The sequence below is a fragment of the Protobothrops mucrosquamatus genome, unplaced genomic scaffold (assembly GCF_001527695.2).
Source record: "Protobothrops mucrosquamatus isolate PMUCROS unplaced genomic scaffold, P.Mucros_1.0 scaffold2697, whole genome shotgun sequence".
NCBI lineage: Eukaryota > Metazoa > Chordata > Lepidosauria > Squamata > Viperidae > Protobothrops > Protobothrops mucrosquamatus.
This window is the reverse complement of record NW_015388743.1, coordinates 200096-226777: the sequence shown is the minus strand read 5'-3', so window position 1 is coordinate 226777 and position 26682 is coordinate 200096. Positions and strand designations below refer to the sequence as shown.

At 36.3% G+C, this 26682-nt stretch overlaps 1 protein-coding gene across 1 annotated transcript in view; it reads left to right on the top strand.

Annotated features, from left to right (window-relative positions):
• Positions 1-26682, top strand: part of ALK (ALK receptor tyrosine kinase) — a 155852-nt gene that overhangs the window by 86725 nt on the left and 42445 nt on the right. The window contains exons 7-10 of the mRNA XM_029286012.1: positions 1686-1848; positions 12283-12430; positions 17932-18063; positions 20078-20222. Coding sequence (XP_029141845.1) covers positions 1686-1848; positions 12283-12430; positions 17932-18063; positions 20078-20222 — 588 coding nt within the window. The remainder of the gene's footprint in view (positions 1-1685; positions 1849-12282; positions 12431-17931; positions 18064-20077; positions 20223-26682) is intronic.

Below are 26682 nucleotides of genomic sequence, written 5' to 3'. Positions count from 1 at the left end.
AATTATTAGTCACCATATTAACATCAGTTGGCCCATGGCATCAGAGTCTGAAACCTTGGCTTCTGATTCTTCAAAATATGGTCAGCTTAGTTTCATTGAACAAAAGAATGGATTCAATGTTTTTAAAAAAGCACAGAGAATGTAATAATTAGAATATATAGAACATGTACTGTCATTGTAGGAGCTTCTAAGACCCATTGGGTCCTCCTTGAATGTACTAAAATTATTTCACTGCTATGTCATAATGAGTCGCTGTATAGAACAGGCCTTTTTCTCTTGGACCTTCACATTTCAGTTGCAAATTCTGAAAAGGAATTATATTCATATTTATTTGAATGCAAATGCAGCATTCCTTGTGATCTGAGCCCCAATAAAGCAGGTTTCCTGATTGTGGGCAAAGCGGTATTCAAGTAAGGAGAGTTCCATGTCAGATCCCCAAAGCCCAAGAATGATCGGTGGGCTCAGTATGCAGATTCCCAACACCTGAGGAGGCCTTTAACATGTTCTTTCCAGATTAAGCCTCACTGAGTTCAGTGGAATTTACTTTCAGAAAACATGAATGTAGGACTGGACTGTGCTTTATTGAGGGTTTATATATAGTGTTATTGATTTTTCTATTCTTTTAACCATAATAAAAGGGTATGATAAAAACTTTCAAAATCAAGGATGAGAAATGCACAGCTTGAAAAAGAACTACGCTTCTTTTTCAGTCCATAGAGCCTACAGCAATGGATATATCAAATTTTCACACCACACTTTTTTTTAAAAAAAAGAATTGAAGATTAATGGACAAAATGAGTGCCCTAAAATCTTCAGGAACTTAAATCACAATAAAAATTATGTGAGAACTACTGTATGTTTAGTATTTTGCCCTTCTTGGACAACTTATATAATTAACCACTTTTAGAAAGATTATTGTAAGGTGAAGGCTTGGAACTTTCTTGTCCACACATCTGTTTCCAGAAATGGAAAATAAAGTCCATGAGACAGAAAAGTGAGAAGAACTTGTAACTTTTAGAATTCCATTCTTAGACTGAGATTTTTATTGCATTCAGATAAGGACATTCTCAGTTTAGCATTCAGCTAAACTGTAAAAAATTAAAATGCGAGTCACAATGGAGGGGAAGTATAGCTAAGTATTTTAGTATAGCTAAAAGCAATTGCAATTAAGTTTTAATTGCTTCATGGTATCATTTTTCTCCATCAGTATAAATTAGGGGCAAATAATTTGTTATCTATAGAATTTACATTTACTGGGGAGCATTAAGGGATGATGGAGAGGCTGAAGCTATTTTAGGATTGAGTCTGTTATATAGCTCTATTCCGTTCTCTCTTCCTTCAGTTTTTCTTTGAGTGTTTCTTTTTTTACTCTACATCTGTTGAAGATACCCAGTCCTTTGGGATTATTCTCATCTTCGTTTGCTTTCTACAAATGTTTTTTCTCCTTCAAATCTCAAGGTTCCCTCAAGTTTGCTCCTACCAGCAGATCTATCCTGCATGTGCTTTGTAGGAGAGGGGGACCTCTTTGTTAACCAATGAGAGCACATGGCATATTGGAACAACTGAATGTGAAGTTTGTTTCTTTAGTGAGGCTCGTGTAGATTCTTCATTTGTTGTCATGCAGCTGAGGATATTAACTGCCACCTCTTTGATACTGAGGATATACCTGCATGTATCTCTTTCAGATAATTGGGTGTTTTCCACCTGTGGTGCCAGTGGATCACAAGGACCTACTCAGACCCAGTGCAATGATTTCTATAGGATCTCTAATATCAGTGTACTGGTAGGAACAGAGGAACATTTTCCTGGTGTACAGATATGGAGAGTTCCTGCAGCCAATACATACAGGTGAGCTTTCTTTTATTTATTTGTTGAAATGCTGATATCCTATTCTTCAGCCCTAAAAAGCTCTCAGACTGACTTACAGAATAATATGAGCAAGCAGTACTCATTCATAATTTATTTGTTTCTTACAACAGTTACTATGTTAAAAATGAGCTGGCAGAAAAACTGCAGAGCTTGATCTCTAAAATCTGTTTCCCCAAACTTTGCTAAGCCTTGAAACACACACAAAAATGAAGAGACTAAGAAATGTCCCCATTGCCATCAAAGGGCAGAATTGGATTTTATCCATTATTTCGGGGACTAGAAAGAAAGAAAATCTTTACTCCTGAAAAATGTAGGGTGAACTAATGACCCTAGATTTTGTTCTTGGCCAGTTCCATTTAAAAGAGCTTAATTAGCCTGTTATGCAGTTTGGCCCATGTCTAAGAGGCGTGATAGGTACTTTACACATTACATTTGTAGCAGATATGAAATGGCATAAGGAACTCTCACATCCATGCTGCAGTATGAATAGACCAGTAAATCCTCTATCATCGTTTAAGGAGAGGATTGTGTCGAGTTAAATATGAAACATCTAATCTTATGGGAATGGTAGCACAGTATCCAAGGATACCATTACACCTTTGGCAGTTCCAAGAAATCTTTTTCATCCTATTATAATTAAATAAATATTAAAAGCTTATGGTAATCCAGTGCAAGAATTGAGGAGATGACCCAAATCTTGCAAGAACTCATGTGAGAACTCCTCAAAGTTTTGTAGTTTTCTGTAATTTTCTCCTTTTCCTCAGTGTGTATTTATGGGGAGGGGGAGTTGTTTCACAACAGTTGATGACTTTGGTTTAGAATGTGTAGATATCAGTAAATAGTAAAACTACCAAAGGGCTGCCAAGCTGACTCAATCCTAAGTGCTGCCCAGAATCAAATGTGAAGTGTATAATTGTTATACTGTTTAGAAGCAATATTACATTGCTACTAAGTTCAACCCATTTGTAGGTAAAAAAAAATTGCCAAGGGAATCATATTTGGCTGATTTTTTTAAAGAAATGAAAGCACTGCATCATTTTAAAAACATTGGAAAAATTGAGAAGATTGGGGTAGGCATGTTTGATTTGGTTTATTTCTAAACCATTTCCACATGAGTTAATACTGTATATTTGATCCTACCTGCAAATATTTTAACTTTGGTTTTCTTTTTCCAAAATATACATATTTGTGTACACATATCATACAAAACATATTTTGAAAATGTGTTCTATGTTTCAACGTGTTTTTCATAACCATATGCTGTATTTTTGAGTTTCAAACTGTTATCAAATTCTGAATTTTTAAACCAAATAATGCTCTGTACAGAAAATGGAATCTTACCTAATATCAAAGTCACCAAGGAGTATCAAAGGTTGCAAAGGGATCTGCACTGAGATGCAAGGAATAAGGCAATATTTTAATGGCATAATTTTACTTTTGTTATTTCTTAAATATATTTTTTATTAAGAATTTTAATTATAATAGTGAAATTAATACAAACTAAACGTAGACAAAGAGAACAGAATGGAAAAAAGAATGAAAGTGCAGGAAAAAAAGAAAAAAGAAAAAGAAAAGAATGAATATAATATAGAAAAAGAAAAGAATATATAAAGAAGTGACTTCTAACCTTCATCACAACAGGTATGAACAAATCTAATAACTCTTCACACCCTAACAGGTTACAAATATGTTATCATCCTGTATATCGTCCCTTATTTATAAGCAATTCCTTAAAACATTAGTTTTTCAATTTTGATGTCAGAATAAAGGGTTATCACACCTTTGCAAAAAATGCCTTATTTTAACATTGATCAACTAAACACCTTTTACTTCTAACAGTCTTAATCTTTAATTCAATCAAATATTGTTATAAGAGTTTATTTCCCTTCAATTCTTTATCCCATTGCACAAAATTCTTCAAAGCTTTAACAAATCTCTTTATTATATCCAATAAGAAAACATTTTCCATATAATTCTCTTGATTTATCATTTGTATTTCCCTTTCAATTTTTAAAATTTCAACTGGGTTCTTATGTATATCCAGTAAAGCATCCTTTTCGAAATCACTCTCTTGGCCTACTTCCACTTTTCAGTACCTTTTCTGTCTTTCAGATAAAATTTGCTCATTATCTGTCATTCCTTCATTAACATATTTTTTAATAATATTTTATTAATTTTCCAATTTTACATTTAAGTATTTAAAAAGCAATGTGATGGCTGAGTTAATCAATAGTTCAATAACATAAAAATCTTTAGTACAAATCTCACGTTACATCATCAAATATTTCCTCTCTTTTTCACTTAATATCTACTATCTCATATTTAAGCTAATACAGTTCTTATTATATCAAGTAAGTAAAAACATCATTATTACATTTATCAATAAATTTTTAGCTTATACATATCTTAATTACTTTTACATTTACATTTTACATTTATAAACAATCAATGTCCTGTTATTGATTTTTTCCCAATTTTTAGTTTCCCATCAATATTCCAATTTAACATTTCATATTTATAATTTTCAGGCTTTAGGTAACCAAAGTTTCCTTTATCTCAATTCATAACAGAATCTAATATTCAAAATACATATTTTATCTATTTGAATATAGTCTTGTTTATTTCCTAAAAGTTATCTATTTCCCACCATATTAAATCATCTATTTAATAATACAGTATCCCCTTTAATAAATCAAAACCATTTATATATTGTCTGGGTTAATCAATAAATCAAACATATTCATAATAATTATTTTTTTTCTTTTGAGTCTAATTTTTAGATATTAAAATAAAATCCTTATTTTCAACCAGTTTCCAAATATTTTAGATCTAATGACCAAAATTCCCCTTATATCCCTAACCCTCTGATTAGTAATATGAAATCCCCTCTAATAAATCAAAACCCCAATTTTCTTCAGCCTTATTCTGGCTTTCTTCCTTTGCCAACTAGCCTTCCATGTCTTTGCTTTTAGATCATCAAATAGATCTTCCTCTATTATTATATATGTTATTTGAAATAAGAGAGACCGTTTAGTTGCCATTTTTTTGGGAAGGACTAGCCCATTTGTATTCATTAAATTGTCGCTGTATTATTCCAATCCCCCATGATTGTTCTGATATGTTTATCTTCCATTCAATCTGTTCTTCTTTCTCAAATTTCTTCTGATTTATATAGAAAGTCTTTTCCAGTTTCAGTGTTGTCACTCCCTGGATTTTCCATTAACTGTATTTGTTGGTCAATTGAGTCCTCTGTCTTAATATTTGATTGTTCCACTTATTCTGTTATCTTCTGTGTTGTTAGTTCTTTGGTTGTAGTCAAAGTCTGGGTTTGTGTATCTAAGCTGGCATCTTGTTCTTTTATGTTAGGTCTTATTTTATCACAAGATGAAAGAATGGTTTCATGTATTGCTTTCAACATGGAAAGGATCTTTCCTTGGTCTTCATCCATATTCTCTTAATAATGTGTTAAGTTGAGGACTTTAAAATCAGACGTTAATTTTTTTTTATAACTAGGTATGTGACCTCTATTTCATGTGTTTATAGATACTCTTTATAGTAGAAGTCATTTGTCAAGTAAGATTTTATAGTCCAAGGTATTTCATCATCTCATATAATAACCAATGTTCCTCAAATAAAGAGATAGGAAGGCAATTCCCCACATATAACTCTGAAAGTCAATAAAGGTTTACATTCATAGTTCAAGCAGGCCAGTTATGCCGCCCAGACATTCTCTTTACAGCTGAGTTTCTCACAGGTGGTATCGATGTCAAAAGAGTTTTATCTAAAGTCTGGGCTTCAAGCCAAGTTCTTTTAGGCAATAACAAGTTGTAATACCAAACTTTGCCATAAGATGTCACTGATGCCGTTTAAAACTTTTTAAGTCCCCCATTTTTATAATAGTTTTTCAAAGTTTATTTCTTTTCTTTTTAAATAATAATCAGTGTATCCAGTAGAAACAGGACTAAGAAAACTTCTAAGAAAACTTTTTAGTCCCTAAATTTCAAAAGTATATGCATCCAATTAGATTAAAGTTGTTTTTATAATTGCTTTGTTTCCCCTGGGTAGTCAGTCGGTGCTGTTCTTAGAGGGTGGGGCAGGAATTCCCTTCCCTCTCTCCTCACAGGGGGAAGAATACTTAGAGCAGCTTTTGCAGGAAAGATATTTAGAGTCTTAAAGAGAAGATCAGATCTCACCCAGTTTCATCCGCGTTGCTTTAAAGGTGCTTGGTAGTAATTTTGACTTCAGCTGTCAGCAGCTTAATGACGAGACATATTGCTATGGCTGGTATTTCCCCCGCCAGTATGGAGAGCTGCCCTGGATCGAGCGGAAGGGCTGCTGCCCTCCCGCAATCAAGCAGGGATCTCCTCCTCGCTCATCGCCCCTACAGGGTGACTTTCGACCCTTTCCAGGGTCCCCCAGTGGGATGAAATCAGACACTGAAGACGGAGTTCGCCTCCATTCGTTCGAAGGCACCGATGGCCAATCAGGAGTCTCCTTCATTAACATATTTTGGATATAGTCTAACCATTGAAGCAAACATCATTACTGACAGTGTTGATATTGTAGTTACTAATTTCTTGTTCCATTCTTCAAAGACATCCTTTAATATTTCCACTGTTATAACATTTTGCATTATTTTGTAAGCCCCAGTATTCTGATATCAAAAACAGGCTTGTATTTTGTTTTCTAGGTAGAACCTTTAGTCCTCTCTAGCTTCCAATTTCTAATATTATCACTTATCTTTGTTTTGACCTAGGATAGCCAAAATAAATCTGTTTGTCAGTAGAAACTGTTTATTTTTAATAGTTAATTCCAAAATCTGATAATAAAAATCAATAGTCCATATTTATCTGGACCATTAATTATTTATAACTTTTTAGATCAAAATCTTACACAGCTTTTTATTATGTATTTCAAATTCTTTTTTTAAGTGATGTTTAATTTTTCCTTTGTTCAGAGTTGAATATAAACTTACCCGATAAAGACTTTTCCAACATGGTATTTCAAAGGTCTCTAATAGCTTAAACATGATTAATAGGCAATTTTAGAAAGTAATTAGAAAGTAAGACTTGCAAACTTATTGACTTTTAAAATACTCTGTCATGTTTATGAAGAAGATGGCTGATCTATTGATTTCCCAGCATTCCAAACTTTAAAAAATTCAGTGTCCTGTGGTGTTCTCATGAGGAGCAATTGTCTGGAGCACATAAGGGTGATATCCAATCCTCTTCTTATCCAGAGAAGTTCTAAACAACTGGTCTATTCCTTGGAAGTCTCCATGATTTGGTTTGAAATGAAAACCTTCAATTTTCCTGATGCTTCTGAAGGACCAGTTCTGCATATTCTATGATAGATGCGACAGACAGACAGACAGACAGACAGACAGACAGACAGACAGACAGACAGACAGACAGACAGACAGACAGACAGACAGACAGACAGACAGACAGATCCCTACACTGTCCAAATTAGCTAATGGTGGTTTAAATAGCTGAGACACAACTTGGTGGAATTGAGTAGAAAAAGGACCCAAATCTGCTTGCCTGACCATTTTTAGGGAAATTGCTGCTAATGAAAGAAAGAAAAAACCCTAATAATGTTTCATTCAGCCATTTAGAAAAGAATGACTTTCCTGTGGGAGAACAGGTGGGAATATTTTTTCAAGGCTGGCATGTTACATGAGTGCATATAAAATATCACCCTAATGTAAAAGAGAAGAGTAGTAAATTATACATACAGAAGTCTCATTTATTTAATGTTAATGCTGGGGGAAGAAACAACATTTAATAGTATCCCAAGGCTGACTTTGTTATTTAATACACCAGCAAGTAGTTCAAAACTTACAAGTCATCAATATAGTGTCTAGCTTTTTTTAATGGGATGTTGTGCATTTTGTCTTTCCTGTTATACTGTAATGCTTAATTCTGCTTATTTTGGAGATATGTTGAGTCAAAACATTCTCTATACTGCAAGATATCTTAACCTGTTGCATAATACCAGACATAGAAGCTTATTTAGGATATCATGGAAGCACTTTCCTTTGATTGACATTTTTGGCTAAGAGCATTTACTGCAATTGGCTTAGCTGAGTTGATTAGAACATTCCTCTGGGTCAATTTCCCTAGCAACTTATATTGTTTCTGTTGTTAGATCTTCAGCATTGCTGGCCTTGGTCCCTTGCATGATATCAGCTGAAGTTCTTTGCTCCTTAAAATACATCAAGACATGATGGGGAGTGGGGTATGACATTGGACAAAAGGAATTTTTTTCATTTTTGACTAAAGTATGACAAAATGAATGAGCATTTTTTTTTAAAAAAAGGGGGGCATTCATTACAAACGGCCCAAAAAAGTAAACAAATAAATATGAAATAAATTGTCCACGTGGGACATTTTATTGGTGGTTCCCTCTAAGATTAAGAGTTTAGTTAGTATATCTTTAAGGGGAATGAGCTCAGTTAGATGCCATACAGACATCAATGATAGAAAAGTCTGATATTTGGTCTATTATCTACTGGCAATCAGCACCTTGCTTTTGAACAACAAATAATCCATTCCTATAATAGTGTTTCTCAACCTTGCCAACTGTAAGATATGTGGATTTTAATTTCCAGAAATTTCCCAGACAGCATGCCGTAGTATAGACTACTTGTAATATTAACATTTCCAACGTTGTCTGTCTTTGTGTGTGTGTGTGTNGAGAGAGAGAGAGAGAGAGAGAGAGAGAGAGAGAGAGAGAGAGAGAGAGAGAGAGAGGGAGAGAGGGAGAGAGGGAGAGAGAGAGAGATGCATTTCAGTAGGCATTTGTAATTGCTGCCTACTCCTTGATTTTTCTTTATTCTATTGTTGCCATGGAATGAAAGCAGATTCAATTCCTAGAGGATTATTTTCTTTAAAATAAACATTTAGAATTTTAGTGGTTTGGTTTGGTTTGGTTTGGTTTGGTTTGGTTTGGTTTGGTTTGGTTTGGGCCAAGAAAAGCCCATCGCCAATGACTCCTTGCAAACCAGAGACATTTTTCCCAGCTTAAGCTGAGCCACATCTTTCGTTTCATTTCTTAAACCAGAGTGAGACAGATTCAGAGTGTTAAGAAAGGGCAGAAAAGCATTATTTTTAAGGCTATTCTAGGGAGCAAAGTGCTTGGAAGTTTTTCTACCTGACATGCAAACTGACATAATCAGCTATGGGTCATGTTCATTTTGATGTATTTTGGAGTGAAACTCCAACTCTGATGTTAGAGTGCCAACCAACATCCTTATTATATAATCTATGTTTGTTTATAAATAAAGGAATAGCTCTCATTGCTGCTAGAGGTTTTCATCTCTAAATGAATTAGGGGGAGATGGATAGACTTCAACAACACTTGCAAGAACATTATGATTTTCAGTATTATGAAGGGACCTGAGCTCCAGGGTGTTCCTTAATTATAATTGTTTCCTTTTTAGTTTGTGGCAATGTTTCCTCTTTTAGTCAGGCAAACTGACAATATGCCTTCATCCAGCTGATGACTTCTAACAAGTAAACAGTCTGATCTTCTCTTTCATTATCCTCAACCTTACCAAGGGTCCTCTGAAATTAGTCCCATGTTGGTTCTCTTCCTCTTTAACACACTTTATAGATTTAGTATTGTTTACAAACTAAGAAGCTTTCAGCTAAGGTGCAAGGAACACCTAATCCATTTTTTTGATTGAGTGTCACATGGATGCATGAAGAGCCAAAGGGAAACTAATTCTGAGTGCAGACTCATCATAAGGAGGCTCCATATCTGGCAGTATGGTGGTAATCTGCAGATTTGCATACTATTTTTTAAATATAATAATAATAATAATAATAATAATAATAATAATAATAATAGTAGTAGTAGTAGTAGTAGTAGTAGTAGTAGTAGTAGTAGTAGTAGTAAAGTTGGAAGGGACCTTGGAGGTCATCTAGTCCAACCCCCTGCTATGGCAGGAAACCCTATACCATTTCTGACAAATGGCTGTCCAGTCTCTTCTTAAAAACTTCCAGTGTTGGAGCATTCACCGCTTCTGGAGGCAGGAAGTTTCTCCTTAGTTCTAGGTTGCTTAGTTTCCACCCATTGCTTCTTGTCCTGCCTTCACGCGCTTTGGAAAATAGCTTGACACCCTCTTCTTTGTGGCAGCTCCTGAAATATTGGAACACTGCTATCATGTCCTCCCTCGTCCTTCTCTTAATTAAACTAGACATACCCAATTCCAGCAGCCGTTCCTTATATGTTTTAGCCTCCAGTCCCCTAATCATCTTTGTTGCTCTTCTCTGTACTCTTTCTAGAGTCTCAACATCTTTTTTACATCGCGGTGACCAAAACTGGATGCAGTATTCCAAGTGTGGCCTTACCAAGGCATTGTAAAGTGGTATTAACACTTCACATGATCTTGATTCTATCCCTTTGTTAATGCAGCCTAGCACTGTGTTGGCCTTTTTGGCAGCTGCAGCACACTGCTGGCTCATATTTAGGTGATTGTCCACTAGGACTCCGAGGTCCCCTCTCACAGTTACTACTATTGAGCAAGGTACCCTCTATACTATACCTGTACATTTGGTTTTTCTTACCTAAATGTAGAACCTCACTTTTTTCACCATTGAATTTCATTTTGTTAGATAGCGCCCAGTGTTCAAGTCTGTCCAGATCCTCCTGTATCCTAAGCCTGTCTTCTGGAGTGTTGGCTATTCCTGCCAGCTTGGTGTCGTCTGCAAATTTGATGAGTTCCCCATCTATCCCCTCGTCCAAATCATTGATAAAGATGTTGAAGAGCACTGGGCCCAGAACAGAGCCCTGGGATATATATAAGAGAAGGTCAAAAATTACGTAGATTCTTGTTAAGTACAGAAGTGTCCGAATTCACGAAAAAAAAGATCGTGGGTGGAGTCACAGAAAAAAGACAGTAAACCGACTAGCTCATAATCACTTCACCGTTCCGTGTCTATTAACTAAGACAGTCGTTGTTGTTTTCATTTTTTGTACATATAAGTCTAGGTTATCCTTATCATCTTTGAGAAGAGCCTGATGGATGTTCTTTAGCAGTAAATCCTTGCTTTTGAAATGTATTACCAAAGAAGATACTGTATGCCTGGCATCCATTCTGGTTTTATTTTTTTGCACCAGGATAGGATTTTTTTTAATTATTCCAGATTTATTAACTTTTAATTTTAATTTTAGTACCACAGCCCATTCTGTTACTAATTTCATTCCTGCTATTTAATGGTGACAATAGAATGGAATTAAGTTTTTTTTTACTTTTAACTCATTTTATATGTATTTTTAAACAGCTTTTTTTTTGCTCTATGTTGCTCTGATAAGTGCTTTATAAGAAAGAAAATTAAATAGAACTCAAAGGAAAAAATGCAATCAATCCAAGGGAAAAGAAGGTTAAGATCTCAATTTTTGGTTTCTTTATCTACATTTCTCAGAGCCTCCCAAATTCTATAGTAGTCAGTCCATGTCCCAAGTCAAACAAATTGCTTTGATATAGAAAAGACCATCAATTGGCTTCTTACAGCATGATTTAGTGTCCCTCACCTCAAAACAATAAAAATGTAGCAAGCATAGATTTTTTTTACAAACCAAATCCCCATTTTTGTATCCACAGATCTTGTCAAAAACACCATTGTATACATTCTTGTTGCTTTAACTACTGTCATTCATCCCAACAAGATGATAATTGGCACTATAGGAGCCATGCAAATTTGCCATGCATTATCGATGGCAGAACAAATGCCCTCTTTGTAGCTATAGGCTTTGACAAATGTGTAGAGTTGTGACCTGGAGCTAACTGTTCTTCTTTCACAGCTGGTGAATGAGGCACTAAGAGTGTCTCTCTGGGTTCCTGACTTTATTGCTTATATGCAAAATCTACTCTTACACAGAAAAATATGGCCCCTAATTGCTGCCAATTAGCCCTGCCAGCTTGCCTTGCTGAATAGCGCACCTCATTAGCCATTACAGTTTCCTGCTGAAAATCAGCTCAATGCCTCCTGCTCCTCCTAGCATCTGTTCAGGAGCTGCTATCTCGTGGCCATCATGTCCTCTCGTGTGTCAATTGCTGCCTTATTAAAGAATGATAGCTTGGGTTATGGAAAGTGACACATGAGCATCATCGGATCAGATTCCAAGAACCCCCTCTGCTTTATGAGCATTTGGAGTTAGGGAGCCAATGTTTTCAGCAAACCCTTTGCCAGCTTCTGATCATCTGGGCCAGTTAAATCAGTGACCGAGATATAGCAAAGAAGAACCACTTAGTTATGAAGCAAATGTAAGGTTTAGAAAATGACAAACCTGGGGGAGGGGAAAAAATCTGTACCAGGTTATTCTGCGGTCAGAATAAATAATTCTGGTTGTATTTCTCTTATGACTTTTTGCCTTTTTTCTGTTTTGTTTTTCTTTTATTTGCAGCATCTCAGGCTATGGAGCAGCTGGTGGCAAAGGGAAAAACAGTATGATGAGATCACATGGTGTGACTGTCGTGGGAATATTTCCACTTGAGAAGAATGATACCTTATATATCTTGGTGGGACAACAAGGAGAAGATGCTTGTCCTAGTGTAAGTGATTATCCTTCCACCATTTATTATGATGACTTTTCTTCCCATTTCTGTGCAGCTGCTAAAATCTTGGCATTCTGAGCTTCCCAGCCTTTGTCCTATTGATTGTAGCCTGTTCTTATATCCTTCCCATCATCCAACAAAAGTATCTGGCCCAGGAAAAATAGCCTGTTCTGATTGCACCCCACATACAAACATTTCCTCTGCTCTCTGCCAAGTGCCACTGTAGATCAGTCACTCCATCTGCCTTCCTGACTGCACACAGCCTATCATAACGTCAGGCGATGCATTTTCAGAGGTTTAAAATGATGTCCATCTTTTGCCAAGTCTGTTCTTCTGAATGGGAATTTGATTTCTGGTATAAAATGCTGCTGCAGCATCTGGGTAAACTATCTAATGGAGGAGGGGGATGGGATGGATGTGATTGCCGATGGGTTGTGTATCAGGAAAGAAACTTGTACTATGGTAACAATTTCTCAGGCTCTCTACTTACCCAGTAAATAAAACTCATTCATCTTGGGAGTTATTATGCATGAAGCATCTTAATGTACAAACTGGAAGCCTGCTTGGTTCTAGAGCACCAGATGTGGCAGCTGGATTCCTGCAGACAATGGTGGCAGGGGGGAACAGATGATAGGACAGTGATTTAACTGGGTTATGAGTATGATGGATTCAGGCACATTTTTTTCAAATTTATTTTTTAAATTTTGGTCTATTTTTTTATATGGGAACTCCAAGATACAGAAAATATTCAGTGATATCTTTTTAAATTGCCATCCTTTTGCTCTTTGTATTCTTCAGGGCTCTTGTCTTGAGCATCTTTTGGATGGCTAAGATCTAGACAGTGGTTCTTTATACTCTACCTGAACAAATGAAATTGGGGGTTGCACAATATTAGAAAAAATAATATCTAACAAAATGAAATTCAATGGTGAAAAAAGTAAGGATTTACATTTAGACAAAAAAAAATAAGTGCATAGGTGTAGTATAGGTGGTACCTTGCTCTACAGTAGTAACTACAAGACAGATCTTGGAGTCCTAGTAGATAATCACTTAAATATGAGCCTAGTGTGCTGCAGCTGCCACAAAAAGCCAATGCAATCTTAGGCTGCATTAACAGAGGGATAGAATCAAGATCACATGAGGTGTTAGTACGACTTTATAATTTCTTGGTAAGACCACACTTGGAATACTGCATCCAGGTTTGATTGCCACGATATAAAAAAGATGTTGAGACTCTAGAAAGAGAAAAGAGAAGAGCACAAAAGATGGCTAGGGGACTGTGTGATGACTCAGGGCACAGCACAGAGGCAATGCAGTCAGCTGGCAATTCAAACTGCCCTTTAATTGCTCCAAATTTTCCCCAAATACTCCCACATTTCTAGCAAGCCTCCAAACAAAGGAAGACACACACCTCTGGCTGCAAGTAGTTTCATATACAGTCTGATTAGGAGAGGAGGCCACAGAGATAACAAGGAATGACACATACATCACAAACCTAACGAGTCTGTGTGAATACACGCTTGCCTGAGAAGTTTCAAAAGGGAAGCCAAAATACAGTCCGATACCTTTGAACATCCAAGCAGCATTGTCAGCCAGTCCAATGGTCAGAGTTTCCGGGTTTCCAAGCAGAAGTCACAGAATAAGAGATCAGCAACAACACACATAAAACTCCAAGGAATCAGCATTTGTTCCAAACAAATGCCTCTCCCCACAGCGTCTCCTTAAATCTCAGTCTCCAGGTGTGCCTTGTGGAGAGGGGTGGGATGCTCTCCTCCCAAATAGTTGAGCCTGCCTGCATTGTTCCCTCCTTCTCTCCACTCTCCGTGCTCGAGGATCAGGTGGAGGTGGCCCTTGCTCATCCCCTGAACTCTGTCTCTCCTGTTCATCCTGTGCCAATCCTGAAGGGCCCTGGCCTGCCTCGGCCTGCTCTGAAACCCACATTCCTCTGAAACCACAGACACCTCTCCCTCGACCTCCATAGGGTCCCGTTCCAGCTCATTTTCCTCTGCAGATTCAGGCTCCGATGGAGGCATGACAGACTGAAAGCTAAAACACATGAAGAACGATTGCAGGAATTGGGTATGTCTAGTTTAATGAAAAGAAGGAATAGTGCCTGACATGATAGTAGTGTTTCAATATCTAAGGGCTACCACAAAGAAGAGGGGGTCAACCTATTCTCCAAATTATCTGAAGGCAGGACAAGCAATGGATGGAAAATAATCAAGGAAAGAAGCAATCTAAAACTAAGGAGAAAATTCCTGACAGTTAGAAAAATTAATCAGTGGAACAACTTCATCAGAAGTTGTGGGTGCTCCAACTTTGGAGATTTTTAAGAAGAGATTGGACAACTATTTGTCTGAAATGGTATAGGATTTCCTGCCTGAGCAAGGGATTGGACTAGAAGGTCCCTTCCAACTCTGTTAATCTGTTATTCAGAGATCACTGTTGCTTCTTATAAATGAATACAAGAAGTTGTTTGTTCTTTTGGAACCAGACACTTTTGCTTATTTTGTATCAGTGATCTGGACATTGCAGCATACTCTAATATATGAAGTCATTAAATTACAGGCCACTGTAATCTTTACAAGAATTTATTGAGTGGTAATGTAATCAAGGCAAAGATATTGTATTGACTTTGTGAAAGTAGTAGCAGTAGTTTTAACTTGATTTCATTGTAATCAGTTATGTGTTTGCTGTGAAATGTGTTTCATATACATAGTATATATACATAAAATACATTGTGTGTGTTAATGTGTGTGTTTGTGTGTGTGTAAGAATCCAACTGTGATGTGTCACAACTGGAGAAGTGAATGGCTAATTAAATAGCTTTGAGTCACTGCATGAAGTTGTTTGATTAGCCATCCCTCCTCCAATGTGAATTGGATGCAGCTAGTAGATGTTTTCTTATGATACCAAATGGCCCTTGAAGGACCAATTCTAATCAAGCTCCTAATGATCAACAAATTAAACTTAAAAGATATATGTTTAGTAAGTTAGTACAGATTAAGTTCTCTTTTTCTTCTTGTAAATGTTAAATTATTGTAGCTGGTTAATAATGTAAATAACCTACAGAGTAAGAATAATGCATGTTTTTCTGTCTTTGGTCTGAAATTCTTATTGTGAAGCATGAAGCAAGACCAAAGGTGCTTTTTTTCTTTTTATAGATTATAGATTAAATTAATCTAAATAACATGGCATGGCCTGATATATTCAAACAATACATCTGAAGCAGAAGCCAATTCCTGCCTGTTCATTATATGATAACCCTAAGAGAGAGATGTTTGAATTAACAAGAAACAGTATGAAGTCGTGGACATAGTTCTGTGTAATGATTTTCAAGGAATTAATTTTCTCAGTCATCTGGCAGCCATCAAGTATCTACAACAGCATCTGCAGTAGGGGTGAAAGTCTACATAAACACAGTTGCAGTATCACAATCCGAGATCTCTTCCTTCCATATGTATAATGATGTAGCATGTGCATAAAAAAGGGACAGGGTTTGGCTCACAATGCTATGCCTACCATCTTACAGATTTTGAAAACATTGACACCAAAAACCTTGGGTTGCAATCAATCAGTTGCAAAAGAATCACCTCCAGGTGACATGGGCGGCATATAAGATGGATGGATGGATGGATGGATGGATGGATGGATGGAGGAAGGAAGGAAGGAAGGAAAGAACGAATGAACAAATGAATGAATAAAACATTCAAGGAAGTATATAAATATTCTGTGACTATTTGAACATGTACAGAGGCAGAAAAATGGATTGCAATGAACAAATGATGCAATATAATTGACTGATTGATTTAAATGTTTGTGGCTGCCTATCTCAAATTCATGACTCTGGGAATCTAACAACAATTAAAAACTCTACAATAAAATAAAACAAGTTGAAAAACAGCACAAATAAAATTGACTCCAACCTGCATGGCCAGTTCAAAACTTAGGCAAGCTGTAGTTCAAAAACATCTAGAGGAATGCTTAGAGCGTTAGATTATGAATTCAAATTCCTATTGCAATGATTATTCTTCAACATAATCTAATCCCTCAAACATGAAAAGTCAGGTTTGTATCACCTTAAGATTCATGAAAAAAAGCTGGAATATAAGTAAGCATTTTAACAATGTCAAGCAGGTTTGGTTCCAACCTCCGAATACGCTCTGGAGTGAATGCATTCAGTCACAGGTAATTTCTCATCTATATGTTAGAAGTTCCCTAGAAACAGAATATATCCTTCTTCTTTTTTTACACTGTGTCTATTCTGGCAGTAAATTTTTATTAACAATATTTATAAGACATCCCCATCCACATGGACTGAGAGCCAATCTAAAGTAACCAGTTTTTCATCAGTATGTAAGCCTACTTTTAGAAAAGAATATACTGAACTTCTGAGTCTCACAGTACAGATAGTATGCCAACATACAATTAAAATTTGTGTTGTTTCCCAATATAGCTGGGGTTGAAGCAAGGTCTCTCTTGCTGGGCCAAGGAGCAGAATGACAGACCCAACATTCATAACTCTGCCACTCTGTGAGCTCAGTAAAGCAATGTGGTACATTAAGAAATAATTTCTAATAATTAAGCTTTGATGAAAAATATCTTGAAATATTCAGGAAGACCAAATGGTCACTGGCAGGAAGATAGATTTGTTTTCCAATCATCTCTTTGCAAATAAAAATACACCATTGCCTGAGGGAATTACCTAGCACAGGGGTGTCAAACTGCTGGCCTACAGGCCGAATGCATCATAGCGAAATCGCGCCCACCCCATTGCCGACAATGGCAAAAAAGTCGCAATACATTGCGACACATCACGTGATGTTGCGAGTTTGACACTCCTGACCTAGCACTTTTACCATTGCATTAAACAGCAAATTAGCACAGTTAAAAGCCAGGCAAAAAACTAATTTCTATTTCATAGAACCTGTAACCTACTATCAGTTTCGTGCCAATTGGCTTGGGCTTGTTCTAGACATGCCTCAGAATGTCTTACTTCATGGCTTTCTAGTGTATCATTCTGTATTTCCTGTAATAAAATCGAAAATCAAAACCTATCAGGAGGTAAAAAATCTCTAGCACACTCCTTTTCATACTAAGCTAATTGCAAACTGTTCCTTATGCAAAAGAGGATTCAGCTACAGCCTGAAATAGCCAGATGATAAACTTGATAACAAAGCTTGACTATCCCAGAATTTAAAGTTTGCTAATTGCAAATTGTTCCTTATGCAAAAGAGGATTCAGCCACAGCCTGAAATAGCCAGATAATAAACTTGATAACAAAGCTTGACTATCCCAGAATTTAAAGTTCCAGTACAACTGAGGACAACTGGATTAGAGAAAACAGTTCTTTCACTTTGGAACTCTTCTCATTTTACTCCAGGTGTAAGCTAAGAATTAGGCTTGGAATGACATAGGTTCAGTAGCTCTGGTTTCCATGGAGGGAGGCCAAGAAGAGATGTCTCCATCTGAATTTGTTTACCTGGTTGTATCTGCAGATCCATCATGCCATACAAAAAGTTTGCCGTGGAGAGAATAATGTGGTTGAAGATGAAATTAAAGCAAATGGAAGCATCCAAGAATGGGCAGGAGGAGGAGGTGGAGGAGGAGGTGCAACTTACATATTTAAGGTATTATTATATTAAGGAGTACCTTATATTCTAATTATGGGCTCTTCTTTTGGAGGCAGAGGATTGAATTTGAGATTTTTTCAGGCAAAATATTTCTCTAACACTGGGTTGTATTAAGGGAAGAAGGTAAGCAGAAAACTTGAGGGTGTCAAAAACAGAATGAGTAGCTCTTTCAGAATCTGACTTTGGGGAACTAACTCTGAAATAATGTAAACCTTGAAGCAAAGCCCCTGGTTCCTGCATTGTCAACACCTTCTCTCTTCAATCACAGCCTCAAGGAAGTCATTGTCTCTCTTTTTTTCTTAATAATTTCAGTTTGTACTGTGCCCAAAGCATTATGTCAGAGCATGCACAGTCTTATTGTCCTTAGGTAACCCAGGAGTAAATACAGTAAACAGTGTTTTGTATTAAATGGTGGTTTACAATATCTACAAATATACTAGAAACAAAATACATACATGTGGTGATAATTCAACAAACTCCAATACACAGCAATTACAGCAGGAAACGGACAAGAGAGAGAGAGAGAGAGAGAGAGAGAGAGAGAGAGAGAGAGACTCCAGCAAGGCCTTCCCTTTTATACTCAAGCTCTTAAAGGGATAGCGACTCCTGCTGAGTCATTCCTAACATTGCACCATTCATCTCACATTATACAAGCTGGTTAGCTTCTAAATCATTACCTTGACACATTAACTGCTTTAGAAGTTTTGCTTATTGCAGTTACTTCATAGGAATACATAGGAATCCATCATAGGAAAAAAAGTAGGGATGTTTTAAGTGTCATGGTCCATATTTAACATTTATGCAAGGTTAAGAGCTGCAAAGAAATCTATATATGAACAGGTTTGAGTTTTTAAGGGTTGCCTACCTCTTTTTTATACCAACATATACCTTGCATTGTGTTAGGGTTAAAAGAAAAGAAAAGACACCAGGTTACATAGCTCCTACTGAAAAAGCAGTAGAGACCAGGACCGGGAGGGTTTTTGCCTATCTGGATCAGGACATAATGAAGGCAAACACTCATACCCTTGACACTTCACAATTGGATGGCTGACATGTGATCTATTGCCCTTAAAGACCTCCTGGAAACTTCACCTGGTGCAAAATGTGGGTGCCCATGTGCTTATAAGACAATGACAGTACAGTCATGTAATACTATTTTTATGGGAGCTGCATTGGCTACAATTCATTTCTGAGCATAATTCAAAGCACTGATTATCATCTACAGAGTTCTATATGACTTGGGGCCTGGGGATGTTTGTGACCATAAATTCTGAACAGAGACTGCTTGCAGAAAGTAACTTATCAATAGGTACAAAAGCGAGGGAGTATTGAAGAGGCATTTGTAATGGCTTCTTCCATCTTTTGGAATAACTTAGCCATCAGGGCAAGGATAGCTCCCAATCTTATAGCCAACTGGGGAATGATTAAGCCTGGCTAATCCAGAAGACCACAGCTGAAATCAGACCTGTGACCATCAGTGACACTGCGATTGTTATTGTGTTGTAGTTGTTGCGTATCATTGATTTTTTATCTGTATTGCATTATACATTATTTTCAGAAGAGTGAGGCAGTTTATAAATTGATCAACTAGGGACCTGACTAATATATTCTAAAATTGCTTTTTCTGTCCACCATTGGATTCTGTAAAGCCTTTCAAGCCACAGCAGCAGCATTTCAAAATTAAAGCCAGAATACCTAAAATAAAAAAATACCAGCCCATCAAGATTGCCAATACAGGCACAGAAGCAACTGCTGTCTGGTCTATTCTGGAAAAAAAAAAGCATCTGTAAATTGTGGGTAGCATCCCAAAAAAAAATTTGCCTGTAGCATCCAAAATCTATTAAGCCAAGATTTGTTAAATCAAGGGTTCACTGTGCATAAAAATGCAACAGTAATTTAGATCAATCTACAGCCCTGTGGGGGTTGCGAAGTGCAGCCTACACATAAGGAACACACTTTTTATTTGCACACCTGGCACAGTTAAACTCTCTTTTTATTTCTACCTTTGAAGATGGAGAACGGAAAGCCAGTGCCCTTGATCATTGCAGCAGGAGGAGGTGGCAGGGCCTACAGGGCCAAAGCCTATGTATTAAACCATGAAAGGCTGGAGGATGATTTATCTATTCCAGGGTTCAATGGGAAATCTGGAGCCGCAGGTAAGAAATTGTCCCAACCTCTTTGCCAGGCTTAACAAAAGACTTAGTAAAAGCCATGGCTTATGATCCACAAAGGGATTTCCAAGCAGTCAGAGCAGGCATGTGGCATCAGCTGATCTATTTCCGCTGCCTGAAAAACAAAGGTTGTCTGTTGAAAAAGCAGCAGTCGGTGTCCTCAGCCTGGGAACTGCTGCAGTGTCAATTCATCAGACCAGGTTCACACTGTCCATATGGTTCTCTCTTGTTACATTCATAAAATTATTTGGATCACAGCCATTAACATTAGTGAAGAAGGATTGCTGGAGCACTATTGGTGGGAACTTAGAATCTACAGCTGTCATTTTCTTCCCATACTGTTTTGCAGCATTATTCATGTTACTTTGCCTAATTTATAAATATTCATGAGATTTGTTCAAAGAGAATGATATGCTTTGGAATATATACAGTGCTTGAGAAGCAGAAAAAATATAAATGATATTTTGACCAATTAATCAGAGTGATTTCTTCCACCAGAGCTTGAGAACAAATAAACTCAGAGTGAAGATTATTCAATACAGATTAGCTATCTTTTATACTTACAACATATAGCAGCAGTTTGTATTTGCAGTTAATAGTTTTAAAATTATTTTAATATATATGTATCCTGTTTTATTGTTCATAAAAGAGTAATATTTTTTGCAAATCAACCCACCTCTAAATATTTTTTAATTGTATAGATTAACATGGGATTTTAAAAATGCTTCTGCAATAATGTATACTTTAAAAAGGGATCTTTTGCTCTGTTATTCTTTCAGAGTCCTAATGTATCTACCTAACACTAGAGCAAGATTTAAGGGCAATTTATCTTTAAGAATAGTAACATAATCTCTGTTGCTGACAATGGGGGTAAAGGCAATAATATATACTATTTATTCTTGGTTTGTGGTAAATTAGAATGATCTTGCAAACAATCCAGATATCCGCATTAGCTTGGTTTCATGATCTTTATTTCTAATATAATAACCATTTTAGTAGGTATTCTATTCAGTCAATGCTTCTTCCCTGTCTCTGCCTTTCTAATTGCCCAAACTCCTTCAAAATATGAATTTAAAAGGTGCTCAGATTGTGTAACATTCTGTTTTTGGTAATGCAAAAACTCTGCGACTGATCAGATCAGGCTTCTGATAAGAGTTGCCTGCTGTTTCCCTGAGCACATGTTGTATGGGAGACAGATGGGCTCAGAATATGGTAAAAAAAACTCGTGATAGCAGCCCTAACAATGCTTCCTTCCTTCCTTCCTTCCTTCCTTCCTTCCTTCCTTCCTTCCTTCCTTCCTTCCTTCCTTCCTTCCTTCCTTCCTTCCTTCCTTGTATGTTAAAATCAGGCAGAGCTGTCACAGCCACCACCTTGACCATAGCCTGTAGACACCCATTTTGAGAGAGAAAAAGCAGGGTATGAGAAAGAGTAAATGGAAGTTTTAATGACTTTGGACACATTCTTTCCCATCGCCAGCATGTGACCACCAACAGGTTGTCCCAAGGATCTGCAGGTTTTGACCTTTCTAAAGCAAATGAAGATACAGACATTTCAATAATCTTGTGTACTGGATGTAGATGTAGGCATAAAATACTTGTTTAGTTGCACAAAGAAAAATAAATGCCAGTATGTTATGTCTGGCTGACTATGTGATCAACAATAGTAGAATAGAATAAAAAACTCATAACAATTGGAAATATAAAAAACCAGCTGATATGAACTACAGAAATAATAACTTAGAAAACTGACACCCACCCACCCCCCGAAGAATTAAAAAAGAAAATTATGGCATATGCAGAATGATCAGTAGAAAAACAGCCAGCATTGAAAGTTGAATCCCCCAAAGATCTGGCACTTATAATGAAGGAATTGTAATTCTTATAATAATACCCTTGTAAGGATTAAAATATCCATTGAATAGACCAATCAGCTTGCCTACAATACAGCAATGGTGGTTACAGAAGCACTGGGTTTCAAAATTAGAAAACCAAAAGCAACTTTATATTCAATCCCAAAATCAAAGATCAGATTGGAGGTCAAGATAAAGAAATTAAGACCAGATACAAAGAACATGAAAGAGCAAAAAGTAAAGCCTAATCAGAAAATATTGTTTTAGCATCAGAAAAAAATGAAGAAACTTTAAAAATCATAAAGCAAGAGATAATAGCAGTAGCTATGAAAATGGAACACTATGAGGCACAAATCAACCAATTTTTTAAAAAATCAGCTATTTCAATCAGAGCAAAGGAAATTCTACTAAAGTATAAATGGTAATAGAAATTCTGAAAATGGAAAACCAAACAAAGAGGAAACAATACCGTTTTGGAAGGATCAATGGGAAACTCAAAAAGATTAATAAAAATGCTGGATGGATAAAAGAATTTGAGGATGAATTTAGTAAAAATCAAATGGAAGAACAAATAATAACAGAATAAATGGGTAAAAATCAAATAAAAGAATTAAAAACTGGACATCTCTTGGAAATGATTAATTGGATGCTTTTGTCTTAAATATCTGGCTTAACTTACATCCAATTATACCTAAACAGCTTAATGAAGCATTGCATAAAGGAAACATAGGCAGCTGATTAATAACTGGCAAAAACCTGTCTGATTCAAAAAAAATCTAGTGAAAGGATAACACCAGGAAACTACAGGCTGATAACATGCTCGCGTATAATGTTTACACTACTCATAGACATAATAGCAGACAACATCCAATTATTTAGAAGAAAATAACATCCTTCCAAAAAAGAAATAAAAGGGCAAGCAAGCAAGCAATCAACTTCTGATTGATAAAATGATTTTGGAGAATTGCAAAATCCAAAAAAACAATTTACACATGGTCTGGATTGATTATAAAAAGACATAGACTATAAACCTGATTTTTTTTACTAGGTATAATGCCAGAAAAACGTGATAAGCAAAGTACATATTTGATTCTACATGTGATAACAGCGGCAAGAATTATATTTGCACAATATTGGAGGAATGAAAAAATACCACCAGAAGAAGAAATAATAAAAAAAAAAAATACTAGATTGTGCGGAAATGGACAGACTTATTTTAAGGTTGAAAGAAAAAGAAGAAACAGAATATTTCCAAACTTGGGACCTATTTTATCAATGGTTAGAGAAAAGATTTAGGGATTAGGAATTTAATTTGTATTAGTGAATAAGATACTCAGAGAACACATTTTTGTTGAATGATTACTATTGAATTCTGTTAAAAAAATTAATAAAACTTTATTAAAAAAAGACACAGAACACAGAGTAATAGAGTTGGAAGGAACCTCAGAAGTCTTCTAGTCCAACTCCCTGCTTGAGCAGGAGATCCTATATCATTTCAGACAAATGGCTTTTTGAAAGACTTCCGTGATGGAGCACCTACAACTTCTGAAGGCAAGCTATTCCATTGATTAATTGCTCTCACCATTAGGAAAATTCTCCTTAGTTCTAGGTTGTTTTTCTCCTTGGTTAGTTTCCAACCAGTATTTCTTGCCTGGCCATTTGATGCTTTGGAAAATAGTTTGACCCCTTCTATTAATGCAGCCTAGGTCTGTGTTGACTTTTTTAGCTGTTGCCGCACACTGTTGGTTCATATTTAAGTGATTGTCCACTAGGACTCCAAGATTCCTCTTGCGTTTACTGGCATTAAGCCAAGTTTTACCTAGTGTTTACCTATGCAGTTGGTTTATCTTACCTAAGTGTAGAACCTTAATTATCTGAATTTCATTTTGTTAGATAGGGTTCAGTGTTCAAGTTTGTCAAGATCTGTTTGAATCTTCAACTTTTCTTCTGGAGCATTGACTATTCCTGCTAACTTAGTATCCTCTGCAAATTTGATGAATTCCCCTTCAATCCCCTTGTCTAGATCATTTATGAAGATATTGAAGAGTACTGGGCCTAATACGGAACCAGTGGGGTACTTGCTGTTTACTTCCCTCTGTGTGGATGTAGTTCCATTGAGGACTACACATTGAGTACAATTTGTCAGCCAGTTGCAAACTCACCTGGTAATGGTGCTGTCTATCCCACAATATACTAGCTTCAAAAGAACCTACTTCTTCTATTTTTCTAATCAAAAGTAGACATTTGATTCATTACCACATAGTTGGATCATCAAATGTTTGAAAGCAACTGTTAGTAATAAAAACATTAAAATGTTTATGGAAAAAGTAATGAAACAGTAGAAGACAAATTGGTAGTTGGGAATGAAAAATATGGCCTTGTCAATATTAGAGGAGGCATCTAATGAGAGGGCTACTCATTATCATTCTTACTATATGCCATTGCTAATGATCCCACTTTCAGTGATTTTGAAGAAAACAAATCTTGGCTACCACACAGCAAAAAATCCTAATAAAATCTCACATTTGTTTTATATGGATGATCTGAAGCTTTATGGAAAAATCAGAAATTGAAATCCTTCATTGAAAAAGACTGTAAAAAAAATTAGCACAGCTATAGTGATGGAATTTGGCCTAGAAAAATGTGCTGTGGTAGTAATAAATTGGGCTAAATCACAAACAGTAATGGAATTGAAATGCAAAATGGCTAAACCATCAGAAGCTGTCAGGATGAAACCTACAAGTGCTGGTAATTTTATAATTGGATAACATCTCACATGGCCAAGTTTAAAAAGTGATTACTAAAGAATACATCCAAAGAGTGACAAAATTGAATGGAAGAAACATCAAGGCCATGAATACCTAGACCATAACTGTGATATAATAAACTGCTAGAATTATTAACCGAACATAAACTGAACAGGACAGTTTGGACCAAAATACAAGAAAACTATTCAGTATTCACAGGGCTTTTTTTCTCGGAGAAAAGGTGGCGGAACTCAAACCTGGCCACGCCCTCATCAAACCCTAGGACCGCCCCTTTAGAGAACAGGAATGCAAGTAAAATTTGGGAGGGGCTATTTCCGGTGCGGCCGGCCCGGAAAAAGGTGCCGGAACGCGGTTCCGCCGCGTTCCGGCTGAAAAAAAGCCCTGAGTATTCATTACATTCCCACAGTGATATAGATAGATTATACCTGCCCCGCAGAAATGGAGACAGAGGTTTTGCACGGTAGTGACCTGTCATGGGCTTGTGGATTCTCTGCATCTCCGTGGCTAATTTTGCCCTGCCAGGGGACCCTAAATGGGTCTAAGTCACCCCGGAGAGGTGACGAAGAAAGAAGGGTGCTCCAGCAATTCTGGAACATCAGTGGCCATTCTGTTCAACTTGGGGAAAGCCTTCTAACCCAACAGGAGAAAGGCTGGCTGTATTGCATCAACCAGTCCAAGCTACTAGCAACCGAAGTCCAAAAGCACTAACCAGCACAACTGTGAACAGCATGCTTGAAACTGGGTGAGGAATTCAATCTTTTCTTTTCTATTTTACATTTAATTTCCTGGAAAAGATCCCCAAGAGGCAAAACACCTCCGAAAGGGAAGGAGGGGGATTTCCACCTCACCCTTATACTAACGGAAGTGGCAAATTAATCTTTTTATGGAGGATCAAAGTATATGGAAGTGAAATAAATATAAAATCTGAAACTTAAATCTTAAATCTGGATAAATCTAAAATTGTTTGAATGGTTAAGACTCTTGTTCTAAAGATAATTGTTCATTTTGGAAATTGAAAAACAAATAGTTGCTGATTGATACGTAGTGGCAGATGAAGACTATGACAGCTATGACTTTAATATAAGACTTGGCAAAATCTGGGAAAAACTAATCAAAGCTTTAATAACAAAGAACAGCTATGACAAAAAAAGACAATAATCTGGGCTGTAGACAAAGAGAGAATATAAATTTCAGAAAAAAAATCTTTTTTTAATTATTTGGATTACAAATATCTATCCAATTGGGACTCTAAAGCTATTTGCAGAGAAAAGAAAGGAAAAAGAAAACTCAAATTCTTGGCTATCATGGATCAGAGACATGTAGAAAGAACATATCAAGAAAACATAAATACTTCACAGGAGGAGATATATAGTATACTGCAACTAATTCAAACAACAATGACTTTAAATCACAAAGAAATCCAAAACAACTTTGAAAATATAAATCAATCTATTTCCAAGTTAACTCTACAACAAAAAAATTCCCAGAAAACAACAACAGAGAAGGCTCAGATAAAACAGATAAATGGATATAGAATTGAGAATAGAGACTTAAAGATGGAACTTAACAAAACAAGGAAACATGATTTAATCCTAGTAGAAAAAAATTCACAAGAATTGGAAAAAACAACTTATCCCTTAAGACTATAAAATAAATCTGAGGACAAGAAAACAGATAGGATAAAATGGACTGTAGAGATGTCAGGAACATTGGAGAGAAAGGAAATGATAAGAGAAGTGGAGAGAAAGAAAAAGAAAAAGATTTCTAACAAACATCGAAAGGCAGAAGTCCCATACAAAGACACTTTTCCTGATTTACTTTTTATATC